This window comes from Prinia subflava (assembly GCF_021018805.1).
Source record: "Prinia subflava isolate CZ2003 ecotype Zambia chromosome W unlocalized genomic scaffold, Cam_Psub_1.2 scaffold_33_NEW, whole genome shotgun sequence".
In the NCBI taxonomy this organism is placed as follows: domain Eukaryota; kingdom Metazoa; phylum Chordata; class Aves; order Passeriformes; family Cisticolidae; genus Prinia; species Prinia subflava.
The window spans coordinates 953883-967838 of record NW_026960610.1 but is presented as its reverse complement, the minus strand read 5'-3'; the positions used below and the strand labels follow the sequence as shown (position 1 = coordinate 967838).

Here is a 13956-nt window from a genome sequence, read left to right as displayed (position 1 = left end):
GAAATCTACCGTCATCTGCTTGTGTACCCGGGAATCCTGAGCTCGTTTTCTCCAGCCCTCCCCCCACCACCGCTGCTTCTTCGGAGCTTTGAGGTTCCTCTGCTACTCTGTAGCCCTGCACTGCCCAGCTCTGCCGGGACACCCCTGCTGCTCCAGCTACCAGCACAGAGCTCCTCATCTCATCCACCAGCCTGGGACTTTCCACTGTTCCAGCTCAGCCTCTCGGAGTCCTGCAGGGGCACCGAGATCAAACTGCCCTGGCCTTTTTGTGAAAGAAAGCCCTCAAGGTTCTTGGTTCTGTTTATTATGAATGCTGTAGTTGTTTTTTTGTTGTTTTGTCATATATACTAGTAAAGAACTGTTATTCCTATCCCCATACCTCTGTCTGAAAGCCCCTTTAATCTTCTAAATTAGAATAACTTGGAGGGAGGGGATTCAAATTCTCCATCTCTAGGGAGGTCCTGCCCCCTTCCTAGCAGATACCTGTCTTTCAAACCAAGACATGTAATAACCTTCAAGTCCAAAGACCCGTTCTGTGGCCAGCTCTGGTTTTCAGGCAAAGCATATTTTGGCCAGCTCACATTACAATACTCAATCAATTTAGCTTTTTGTAATTCCTGACCGAAATTTCGTCTTTCCAACGTGCCAACAAACAACCCCAAGGAGAAGAACTTGGTATAGAGGCCTTATTGCTGCCCAAAACCTCTTTTAACCCTTTTAGTTTCTCCATATTTCAGATACATTAAAAACCACAGATGCCGATCCTGCAATGTTTTCGCGATGTCTGACAGATGGCTGCCTAGGCAATACCACCAGGAATTCCTTTTGCCCAAATGTCACGATCCAAGCAGGAATCATGATAGATTCGTGTGATCTCAGAGTGCAAAAAGTACTTGAGGGGACAATAGTTTAATCATACAACAAATGCACCTTTATTGAGTGCCAACAACACTTGCCATAGAGGGAATGAGAAAGGAAAAATAGGATACAGAGCGAGGAAAGGGGGGCAGGGGGATATAGCTACCAACGGCAGAGGCGTCCTCGTGGCGTGGCATCTGGCCAATGGATTCGTCTTCTGTCCGTGGGGAGATCTCGAAGTGTGAGTCACAGGGGGAAGCTTTTATAGTCATTTCAGAAGCGGGGGGCACCTGGCCAACGTGGGCAGGATCAGGAGGGAGCACCCGAAAGTCATTGTGAGGAGCCCCGTTGCTCTGGGAACCAGGTGCAACCGCTTAGATCAAGCAGGTCTGGGACAAGCAGGTCTGGACCCGGTTGCAGGTAAGCACAGGCTGTCCAGCCGTCCATTGTCTTCGTACAAGTTCCCATGGGAGCCAGCTCCAGTCCAGTAGTCACACCTGCAGTGCAATGCTTGGTATACACACACACCGTGGGTTAGGCCGAGCCCCTTGCACACAGTCCCTTCCTTGACAGAGGACCTTGACGAAGGTTGTGAAGCAAAACCAGGGACCCTCGGGCTCCGACTCTCACACCAACCAAGCGTAGCTTTTGCTGCGTCTTAATGGTAGGCACCCAGACCAGAAAATAAAGAACCTTACCTCTCACCAGGGGTCGTTGTGAGCAGTGAGGGTTGCGGCGCCGATGGGCTCCCTGAAAAATCACCCAGTGTTGGCTGCAGCGTGATCGGGTCATGGGGTCCTAGCTGCCCCCACAAGGTCCTGTCCTGGGTCGCCAAAATGTTAGCGTAGGAAAACATACAACCACACAATGGCGATCATATGCGGTTCTTTATTAGAGCACGCGGGGACACAGGGGCGGTGGGACGCCCAAATCTTGTGCCCCAGAACACAGAGTTGCTTTGAGATTTCATACTTTCAAGTTACATATACGTTAACTAGCACCTGTTGAAAGATCTCAATACTTTCCAAGGGTCCAGCCTTGCGGAGAAATGGCTAAATGAATAGCGAGACAGCTTCTTTGGACATGCTTTGTAAAATAAAGGTTTTAATAACAACAAAAGTTATAAACATTATAAAACAAAAAAATACAAGGCAAACACAGTGTAGAAGACACTTGCACTGGCTAAGGCATTACAAAAAAGCTCTTAAGTTCTTTTGTGCTCTTTTTTTAAAGGCTGAATGACCTAGGTGGGCTATTTGGCACTTTGCCCAATGAAATTGGCAACAGGCTTTGAGGTATACTTCCAAAGTCCAATCAGTGCCTCTGTACTGGCACTGAACCAATTACAGTGAGAAGGCTATAGAAATTTCTAGTTTAACTTCCTTATATGTTTCAAGGTAAGCTGAAACTCTTTCCCTTATATAGAAACACTTGTTTGTGTGTAAAAATGCACTACTACAAGCACCCACCCCTAGCTACTGGCTCCCCTAATCCTTAGTTACTATCTCAAATCATACCTATACTTTACCCTGAGTTATACTTGATTTGGTTAAGAGAATGCTTCCCAATTATCTCCCGGGCTGGAGTCACACCTGATTAGATTAAAACAATAGTATGATGCTAGCTGCAGTAAGCTGACGTTTGTTCCAAGGCCAGGCTGCATCACGTTTCAGGCTGTGCGTCTTCTAGCTCCCCACCACCTGCAGTTAGCCGCTTGCCATGCAGAAATCATTTTTTAACCCTCCACTATCATCGTCTGTAAAGGTCCCAGGGTGGGGAAACCAAGCCTGCAGAACAGCATCAAGACAAGGTGCTGGCACACAAAGTTACATTCTGCTGTTGTAAAATGCATGTGTTAGAATAAAGACTTAAAATATTAATAAAATGCTTCCAGAGACATGAGTCGTAGACCTTAAAAGTTTCCTTAATTTATTACAGTATTCCATTTTTCCATAGGCATAGCTTTGGATATGCTGAGTAAAGGACTGGATTATCCAGTCAGACACACAGTGTTCCTGAACGTATTCTGTAGCTGTATGGGGACATGTGGCAGTGTGCACAAGCTGAGAGCTCTTCAAGTTCCGCCTGAAAAAGTTGCTCCAGGCTACACTGAAAAACATGTTTTGCTGTCATGCTTTTATTTAACAGTGATTTTGTTTCTGCTCCTAAAATAAGGTGGCATGCAGGGAGTAGAGAGCATCAGGGACCAGGGTGGCACACTCTTCACTGGTAGTGTGCCCACCATTAATAGAAACTCCACTAGAAGGAGAGCAGTATCAAAGTGTTGGCAGGTAGAAATCTGAACATACATAGAGTCTTCAGATATGAGCTACCATAAAAGAATTTCTAATCGACATATCAGTCTGAGTTCATAAATCCTATACAGATAAATGCATAATAAAAAGAGAAAATCCTTAAAGTAAAATGAAGTTAATGTTCTTAATAAGTTAAAAAATAATGTCAGAAAATGTCGTGACAGGTAAAAGAATTATAAAAGAAAGGTCTCATAAAATCAGGCTTGCTCTGCTAAATTTCCAGTTAGCCTGTCACTTCTTCTAAGTAATTTGAGAGTTCCCATGTGAAAACAATCTTGGTATGAAAACTCGTTAGCATAACAACCTATTCCTGGGTTGAAAAACAAATGCACCTGCAATAACAAGGGATTTGTCCCATGAGAATAAGAAAATATGTAAACAATCTAAGAATAGAAAGATTTGATGGACAAGTAGAATATCTTTTACTAACCAATAGAGTAATTGGAAAGAAAGCTATTAACCAATTAAAGTTGCACACAAGGTCTGTAAAAACTGTATGAGTTGTGATAATAAAGAATTGGCTTTTCCTGCATGAAGATAATGGAGTCTTGGCTAACTTATTACAATAAGAAAACCTGATTTCTCCACATTCAAGAAACTAGGTAGACTAACAAGATGTCAACCAGAAGAAAAAATCTGAAATGCTTCAGAGGTTTTATAAACCATATTTATATTTCACACACACTTTATATTACTTTTAGAACAGCACAAAAATGTAAACATTTCTTGGCTTTTTCCTCCTTTCCATTTGAAACAGTCTACTCACAGTCCATGCAGAATCTTTCATCAAATATCTTCAGTCACTGAAGACTCAGTTTTAAGACAAAACAAAATAACTGTAATAAAAAGAAATCTAGAAAATTATTGTAACCTAACAGTACTTTTGCATTCAATTGATTTATTTAGCATAGCCACAGAACAAAATAATTCGTACGTTCAGTCAAATTAAAAACAAGGAATTACAAAGCAGTCCACATTTAATCTAAGTGCATTCCTTTGGAGTAACAGTTCCTGTTGTTTCACTTGTATGTCTTCATATGCCAAAGGCCATCATTTAAATAGTGGATATTTTCAATACCAATCCCTTTGTTGACCTTCTCACTGTAGAAGGAAATATGTACAGAAGTATTAGCTAGGTTAAATAGGAGAACACTACAAAATATATTATTTCAAGCAAAAACTGCAACATTTGTCAGCTAGAAGGGGAAAGCTATCAACCACAAAGTCATTATCTTCCACAGCAGGTGGACAAGAAACAATATTTGTTATTACATGTGCCCACACTGCTGACTGATAAGAGGACAATTGTAACAGTGTGTCTTTTTCGGAGTGTAGCTGCAGCCTAATTAAATCGCAGTCAGCCTCTCCAGTGGAGAAACCGCTTGAGAAGAATTCAGGCAAAGCAATCAAGCCACACATCCACACACATTACTGGCTAGTTTAAGCAAGGAGGTAGAAGGCCCTCAGCCACCAGATTAGTTCCAGCGAAGTTAATTCCATGTGCCAAAGAGATCAGGAGCTGAAAAAGGGACAAGTCATGTGGTTTTCTCGGTTATATAGTGTCTCAGGTTCGTGGGTGGTACAAAGGGCAGGCCAGGGGGCAAGTGACCATAGGGAAGACAGAAACTGGACACCAGGCCCCACAGACAATGGGGAACCAGGGGAAGGGGACACCATGGGGGACTGATGGACATTGGAACACCCAGGGAGCAGATTGCGCAATGTTTGCAAAGAACCATGGGGGGAAAGCCTTTGTTACATGTGGAAGGGGTATCTTTAATCTTCACTTTTCCAAGGCAAGGCAGTTGGGAATACTTTTAAGGGCACAAGGGACTCCACAGACAATATTTGCCTTCCACATTTTTTCAACAGCTTTCCACAGTATTTTTACTACTTCTTTGTGTGGGACAGTTCTTCAGATAACACTTCTGCTACTTTTCTTAATTTCAGCATTTCTGTATCAAAGTAGCACAGTAGCTGTGAGCCTTCCCCTCCCAGCAAAGAATGTGGTACAAGACAACTGGAATGTGGAATCTAACAAGTTCTGGTTCCAAGTGTGCCACTGACACAATCAAATGCAGGTGACCTGCCTCACTTCTAGATGCAGGTCATCTACTCACTAAATAAAGAATTAAAAATGCTAAATTTATGTGCCAAGGACTTGCAGTTTGTTACAGACATGCTATCCTCTATAGTATTATATCTTTTTGTTATGAACAAGTTTCCCGGTCAAAAAAAAAAAGGGCTGGGCTGTCCCTGTGCTAGCCCCGTGGCGGGACAGCTCCGTCCCCCCCGGGGGAGAACACGGAGCACACATTGGCATGTTGGGAGAGCTCTGGGAGTGCGGCCCCCCTCCTCCCGGTTTGTGCTGTCGCCCAGCCTTTTGGAGGAATGGGGGTTTTTCCTGTTTAACCCCCACACCCCAGCCAGTTTGAGTGGGGAGGGAAGCTGCCCTGAAGAGGAGTTGCCTGGCAACACTTTCCTACCTCATTAAAATGTGAAAAGAAGTGGCTCCAGCCTTGATTGCCTGGTTACTGTTCTTTGTAACTACCTCCTTCAGCGGGAGTGCCTCTGCAGCGACCAGGACAAATGCATATGCATTTGTATATGCAGATAGCACCGCCCCGGTGGATCCTGGGAGGGTTTTTTGGGGAAACTGCACCCCGGGACGGGAAGCTGGATTCGTCAGAGGAGAATTGGATAGTGCCCTGGCCGAGCAGGGGGTGGATGCACCCCCTGGCCTGGTTTGAAGATTCGCCATGACCTGTGAGGAGCCTGAATGGAATGGGAACTGGCCAGCTGAGCTGACTGATTCAGACAACGGGAAACTCCCGAAGGTTTTCCCTGAGGGCAAAGAGCTGACTTTGCACGCCAGTGGCAGACTCTCCACCTCTCTGCCTTCTGATGGTTGACCAGAGAGAACTCCTAGCTGTTCCTATGGGAACAAGGACTCGGCATCTACTGTTTGCAGTGGAATGATGAACTGGGACAGCACCTGCTCCTTAGGATGGCTGCAACAGTGTGGAAAGCTCCGATCGGACTCTGCAATCCTGCTGATGACTTTAATAATGAGCTGATCACTTTAATAAAGAGCTGAATATTAATAAAGGCATATGCCCTGTTCTTTTCATTTTGAGTCATGTCATCTTTTTAAAATTGCTGGTTTGTGTCTGTATTGAATGTGGGTTTTTTTCCAGTAAAAAAAAAATTAACTAGTTTTGCTATAATAAACAAGACAAATCTCTTTCTGGGAGTGAGAACAAGTTTCATTCCCTTGGAGAATATAATTTACTCTATTTATACCAAGTGTTCTATTACTTACACAACCTGTCCAAAAGTAATCAGGAAGGAAAATCTGCTAACACAATATTAACACATTATATGTAGTAATCACACCAAGAGATTGAAATCCCACTGCATAAACCAGAAAATTGTGGAACAATGTCACACAAAAAAGCAGCTAACAGGCTGCAGAGAGGAGTACCATTTCATTTTCCTCTACAGTTCATGTTGCTTCTCACAGGAACAGGATATTCAGCTGCAAGGCTGGTGTATTTGAAGTTAGTATACTAAGGACCTTGGTTTGCAATGATCATAGTGTATCACTGCACACTTAGGACTGGGACACAAGTAGCTTTTCTTTCCACTTACTCTTGGAGTCTTTTGAAGCACCACAAAGAATCCTGAAGAATATAATTCCTCAACAGCTACAGCAGGTCCAAATCCAGGTTTCTGCAGTCCCACTCTATCCCTGTCCTCTAAGACATTTCCAACCTTCTGCCTCGTGCTACTATTATGGCTTAGGACAGGCTTCTGTTGAGAATTAACCGCACAAAAAAGAGTGACTTGTTTTCACCAAAAAAGCTTCCTCACTGCCACAAGTGACAGACGGATCTGGAAACCAACACAGCCCAAACCTGCTGGGTGCACCTCACATCTTGCAAGATGTTAATAGAACTTAAAATGACAAAGTGATTTAGCTACTTATAATTTAGCACTATCTGAAAGCCAAGAACAACTAACATCCATTTCCATTTCCTATATATTTTCCTTCTCAAATGGTTTTCAGTTTATCCCCTGAGCAGACTTCTAAATTTCACAAGAGGTTCAGCTAAGTTAGTCAGCACAGCAAGCAGGAATGCTCCATGTGGGTAGACCCTAAAGAAAAAGAGCAGGCCACAGAGAAAAACAAGCCTAGACAGGCAATCATGCTCCAGTAGGACTTGAGTCTCTGCTGTCCCTGCAGACAAAAATCTCTTCAATGTTTTCAATCCTCTCAAATCCAAATTACATCTCTTGACTAGCCCAGGTAGTAAATACTTGATAAAAGTATGTTTTTGTTCAACAAGATCTTTGAGAAAGTATGATCAGAGCACTAGAAATACTAATATTCAGTAGTAGTACTAATATTTTGTGTCTTTAAATCCATATTCACATGAAAAGAACTATTTTCATTCCCAATAAGGAGAGAAGACATTCCCCACCTCCTTTTCTTTCCCTGAATACCAGTCAACAAAATGAAATCTTACAAACTCTGTACTTGAACAACACATGCTGCAACAGCAATGCAGTAACCTTGACAGTGGTGCTTATACTCCAAACTAACATAAGAATTATAACATGGGACAGGCTATATTTCAGGTTACATGTTATAAAACACTTACATGTCCTCAGCTGACATCTTCATCACTCCCACACATAATGCATGTTGTTTTCCCTCTGCCATTATTGCCTACAAATTATTGCTAAGGAAAACGGATTTCTTTTTAAACTATTTCAGAAAAGTAAAAGCAATATGAAGAAATTACTTCCAAAAACACTTTCAAAAGCCAGTGTTGAACTTTTAACCTTTTAGCAATTCTAGAGCTCCAGCTCTTAAAGATAAGCAAAACAATGCACTGAATTTAACAACTGAATCAGTGTGTAGAACAAAGCATGTATTTATGAACTTGGAACAGCAATTACAGAGAAAATCTCCCAGTGCTACATTTCTTCCTTTGTGCCCAACACAGAGATGACAGTCTCTGCCTTTCTGGAACAAAACAGCACATGTTTGTGGGGCCATTTTAGATTCCAAGGCACAGAAGAACTGTGACACCAATTTAAAAACCACAAGTACTGAAATCACGTGTCCTTTTCAGAGCTTAGCAACACGTGATGTTAACTGTTGATCTTTTCCTATAGCATCTAACTAATAACAAAAGCAGCACAGCTTGGTGTTATAAATGCTGTATTTGTTCAGGGTTCTTTTCTCAGTAATATAATGAGTGAATTAGCACACTTTTCTCATTTTACATATGCTAACTTCATCAGACACAATAGAGCAAGTCCTGACTGCAGTAAAACTGACCCTAAACATCTTTCCTAATTCCCTAGGAACAGGAGAGAATTCTTCTGAAGGGAATACAAAATTGACTAAGGAGGCAGGGGACAAATTACACTGCACCTCATCTACTTTTACCGTTCTGCACAAAATCACTACAGAGCTCCACTTACCAATGAGATTAATGGAACAGCAGCTTACCCAACGGTACAGCAGGAATAGTTATGTGGTTTGGAACATAGACTAAGTGAAAAAATATGAACAATTTTAACCTTGCCAAGCAATATCTAAACCTCTGCAGCTCCTTTCTGATTACTAGTAATTTCATTAAATCCAATTTAAATCCAAAGTAATACAAATAATGATCAACTGAATCCAAGAAGAGAAATTTAACTCATCTCACAGTAAGCAATAATTCATAGTTAAGGATACAACGACAGTGTCAACAGCAGCAGGGTAAAGCTTTGCTCCAGGAGATGTCAGGCCAGGGCACATTATATTAGCTCCACTCAGGACAAATTTAATGGCACCTTTATCAACCTGCTGATGCGGGAGAATAAATGGGTCTAGAAGGGGAAAGACACAACACTGCAATTAATACAGCACCATGACAACATGAATAGCTCATTATCAAGTCAGTTTAAATAGGACAATTAGATATAGAGTGTCCTGCAAGGGTAGGAAGTTTGAGAAACAATTACTAGAGCTCCTGCTGGGCAGCACCATCCCAGAAGGACACAAATGCTGACCCAAAAGAACATAGGTACTGTCCTCCCAGACCACATCATTTCTCTGAGAATCAAATATAATCCAGCACTTCAGGCTATGACTCCTGCACACTCACAGACCCATAGACTGAGCAACAATTTTCCCCTAGGGAAAACAACCATCCAAGTGCCCATACTAAGAGATCTTAAAACCAAGGGGTCTTAAATCCTGCAAACTCCAAGTACTCTTACAAATTACTCCATCATGAAAGAAAAACAGTTTAATGTTAACAGAACAAAAAAGGCAAACATGCACAAAATTCATGTAAGCTGTCAGCTCTACAAGCCATCCTGCAAACGCAGGCACCCTCTTGAAGTATTTCCAACACTGAGATCTGACTGAATAACATTTTTTGGGATCCAAAACAAAGTAACATAATCAAGTAGAACAGCAAGAAAAAAATTGCAAGAGCAAATTGCGAAAAGTAAAAAGCATGCAGCATAAGTTCGTACAGGAGCCAGATGTACATTACATCATTAAACTCAGGAAGACAGAATAGTTTTTTAGTAAGAACTTACAAGTATTTGTATAACAACAAGACTTGAAAGAAAAAAGATAGGGACCAACAATAGCAAATTTATATCTCTGTCCTAGGGGAGCCTCTCAAGATTTTTTTAGAGCTTTGCACAATTTAATTCTTACTTATCAAAGTTCAGATTGCTTAACATATAGCATGGAAGCAATTCACACAGACACTTGAAATAGAAAATTAATGAATTCCAGTTAAGAAAGTATACTGTATCTTTAATATCTATTCTAGAATATGCATATGCATGAAATATATGGAATGGAAGCTCTTTTTAATTTGGTTCTACAGATGTCCTGTGGAATCACAATCACCCTTCTCTTTCCAGCACGACCACCCTCAGGAAACTTACATTTGTGAAGCAACCTTAGTGTCGGGTAAAAAATCCCTTCTCTTTGCCTGAAGAACAGCAACTCCCCATTCACAGTGAGGATTTCTATATGTTCATGACTGCAAGATAAAAAAAAAAAATTCCAAGAGCTACTTAACCCTTCTGTAGTTTAAATACAGTATTTTACTTTATGGAGTCTGGTCTATCTTAACACCTGAGAATAAAAACAGTCAATAAGCAACAAAATTTAAAACTAAAAATATTATCCTTTTATATGACTTGTTCTTCAGCAGTGGTCTCCTGTTCACTTCTTCCTCCTTTGAGAAAAAAAGAAACCCCCTGACAAAATACACAAACTGCATTTCTTTGGCGTTATTTTTTGAATGCAATACAAGGAGTAAATAAGGAGAAGAACTCAGCAAAAATGTACTGCCCTCTATCCAGAAAAAGGGAAAATAAGATAATATATGGAAGCCCAAAAATAGTAAAATGTTACTGACAGGAAACCAAACAATTTTGAGCTTCTTTAATATATGATGTGAGGTAATTCGTGTTCATACAATGTAAATGTGAAATCATTCATGTTCATGTAATATAATGTGAAATAACTAACATTTGTGATCGATGGTGTAAAATCAGTCGAGTTTTAGAAGGAATACGGTAACAGTCACTCGGGCTTGGAATTAAAGAAAAATGATCAGGAATTGTAAACCCTTGCCTGAAACTCTGGCAAGGACCACAATTTACAACAGAAAGGAGAGTGACTACGAGGAGAGATAAGCCCACTCCGACAACTGAAGCAACAATTATCGCTTGATATGGATCTAGCCTCCATCATCGGGGTGTGCATCCCAATACCACCCCAATACGAGATTCCCAGAAATCGAATCAAGTATTCATCTCTACTAAGAAATCCATTCAACCATCCAGGCAGTGAGGACAGAATTACATGAATATGGAAAAGGAATCAGAAAGACAAAGAAGTATGAGGCAATGCCCTGTCCGACCAAAAAACTGTATATAAACTGACCCTGCAGAGGCTGAAATTGTGAACAGTGGGGCTCCGGTGCGATAGAGGCCGAAGCTAGGTTCACCCAGTGCCGACCCCGGGCTCGACACTGATTTTGTTTGTGGCTTTTTCGTTTTGCAAATTCTGTTTCCAAATTCTATTTTGTAAATTATTAATAAAATTCTTTTTTATTAATTTGATTGGCTACGCATTTATAACAGCTTCCATATCCATAAAGCTGAATGCTTCCCTTCAACAACAGGCTGATCCTTGGAGAGACCCTGAATACACTGCACATTAACTATTAGGCAGCATTTTTAAGTTCCTCAAGCATCCTACTAACATCTGCCTTTAAAGCACAATGAGTACATACCAACTTTCTAGTTTGGCCATAACACAGACTACTAGCTATTAAGAGATGATGGATGCCTATCAAAAGTGCTAGGTTTATTTACTGTACAAAGTAAACATACAAAGGAAGCAATCCTAGCACCTTAAAAGCAAAGTTTAAGATAAAAGATACTTACCATCTTACTATTTTGACTGGATCTTTCTTTGGCATGATTTGGTTTAGCCATGGTTCAATAACAGGAAATTGGTCTATCAGTTGATTCTTGATACCTTTAATAACTGAAGTCTTCAGCTGGATACAGTTTGATACATTGTCCTTTTCATCAAATCTGTCGAGTGAAAGTATTTTAGAAATGCACATTTTGCTGCACAAAAGGTGCATTTTTCAGCAGCTGTCTTCAGAAATGTTTATAAATTCACTGTGAAAGTCTAATAGCAGACTGACTGTCCAACTTTCAAATGTATGATTTTATGAGGCTTAAATTTGTCCCCTGGGAACACTGGGCTGGGGGAGAGCAGGGGATCCCCCCTCAGTAGCCTGTCTTCATCGCTAAACTTTTAGTACGGCCACAAAACACGTGTTTAATCTCACAGATAAACCCTGGTACACAGTGCTATTTTATTCAACTCCAAGAGTACTTTGCTGGTAACACAAACACCCAGGGCCCTGTCCCGATGAGAATCTTTCACGTCCACCACAGAAATACGAACGGCGCTTTCTACCACCCGAAGTTGTGACAAGTTAATGACTCAGCTCCACTTAACGAGCGGGTGCCCAAGGCAAAGCCCAGGGCTGCGGGCGGCGCTGCCCGAGGAGGCCGCGGGGCCGCTCCCGCCAGCACAGCGCCGAGCCCGAGGGGGCGCCGGGCCCGCCCGGCCCCTTTCCTTCCCCCGCGCCTCCCACGCCCCCAGCCCGGCCACACTCACTTCTTGAACATCCTGCGGGCGGGGGGCGCCGGGCGGGTAGGCCGGGGCTGGCGGGCCGGCGGGCACCCACAGCCTCAGGGCTGCTCACACGCAGCTCCGGCCGAGCCGTCCCTCCCTATGTACCCGCCGGAAGCGCCGCTACATCACCGCGAAACAGGCGGGGCCAGCCGGCAGCACAGCGTGCGCCGAGGCGGTGCTGATCTTCGGCATCATCTCCTGCCTACCTGTTGCCCCTTGCACAACAACAGCGTTATTAGGCTTTCACAACAACCAGGTGCTTGGTACTTACAGGCACGGCGCTGTTTCCCCAGGTAATATATCGCTTTTCAGCAAAATAAGAAGAGCGAAGTGCTAATAGCTACTGACATCATTTAAACACAAAATACTTTTAACTGGAAAAAACACAGCCATCTTCAAACTAGCAGAGCAGAAGCTATCCTCACACCAACTTCAGAGCAGGACACAAGATCCTGTCAACAGCATTCTGGGGGAAAAAAAATTGAGTTCTTGTCAAACAGCAGATACTGGAGCTGGCCAGGGAATCAATCCCAGGCGACACTGCCACATCTTCAAGGTGGGGATGGAGAAGAAGCCTGGTTTGCAGAGATCTCGGCTGCCAGGAGAGAGATGGATTCTGGTGGATAGGACCATCCATAGTGCTTATTAGTGTTAAAAATACCCCTATAATATTGGCTTTCACATTTGTGTATTAGTCTTTATATGTTGCTATTGATTGTAAATATAGTGCAATTTATAACCCCTTTTAGGTGCTTACTAATATAACATAATTTTCATTTTAAGTATACACCATATAGCTCATAGAAATAATAGTGTAATGAATATATTATGTTAATATATACACATTATAGCTCATAGAAATAATAGTGTGAGGAATGTATTGTATTGTAAGCCTTAGCAAAATATAAAATGTTAAAATATTTCTATGTAACCAAGACAACTGTATAAAGCAATTAAGTTGTTTCCCACATCTGCTGACTGACCTCTCCAAGTGATAACCGTGACACAAAACAGAGCACCGGAGGACAATTGGAAAATACCATATTAAATATAAAGAAGACATACTAAATCCTTATCAGAGGACATAAAACAACAAGATGGAGACACAAGGAGGAATAAAATATATTAACTTGACACACAGGATGTTATGCAGATAAGCCAGAGTATGAAGAAAACAAACAGAATTCCCGTAACATCAAACAGTTTACAAGAATGTTTGAATGATGCATGAAGCTTATGAATATGTACATACCTCAGTAAACTAAGTATATAGATAACACTGTCTTAATGTATGGGCATCTTCTTTGGCTGTTTGCCAAGAATACCCCAGCAGTGGACATTGTCCTTTTTATATTCCCTTATTAAACTTTTGAAAAATATTCTAAGAGTGAACTCTCACTTTTCACAATTTGGAGGTTCCACTGAGATAAAAACCTCGAGTCTCCGTGGCTCTGAGCAGTCCTGGGCAGGAGGTGCCGCACTTAATTAAAGTGGCTCACCCAGGCTTTCTCTGCTGCTATGAGACCACAG

General features: G+C 41.8%; 1 protein-coding gene across 1 annotated transcript; it reads right to left on the bottom strand.

The window, feature by feature from the left end:
* Positions 1-908: 908 nt before the first annotated feature.
* Positions 909-12574, bottom strand: LOC134565103 (malignant T-cell-amplified sequence 1). The gene is made up of 6 exons (XM_063424486.1): positions 12409-12574; positions 11658-11810; positions 10143-10240; positions 8929-9062; positions 7838-7905; positions 909-4274 (listed from the first exon to the last, which is right to left on the bottom strand). Exons 1-6 carry the CDS (start codon positions 12417-12419, stop codon positions 4193-4195), a joined length of 546 nt encoding a protein of 181 aa, XP_063280556.1. The 5' UTR covers positions 12420-12574; the 3' UTR covers positions 909-4192.
* Positions 12575-13956: the final 1382 nt, after the last annotated feature.

Bases quoted from the DNA above. Each gene is read 5' to 3' on its own strand.
- LOC134565103 (XM_063424486.1), bottom strand. The intron at 9,063-10,142 runs GTAAGTTTCCTG...TTCCCCTTCTAG, and splicing joins ACTAAGGTTGCTTCACAAAT to ACCCATTTATTCTCCCGCAT. The intron at 7,906-8,928 runs GTATCCTTAACT...AATAATTTGTAG, and splicing joins CTGCTGTTGACACTGTCGTT to GCAATAATGGCAGAGGGAAA.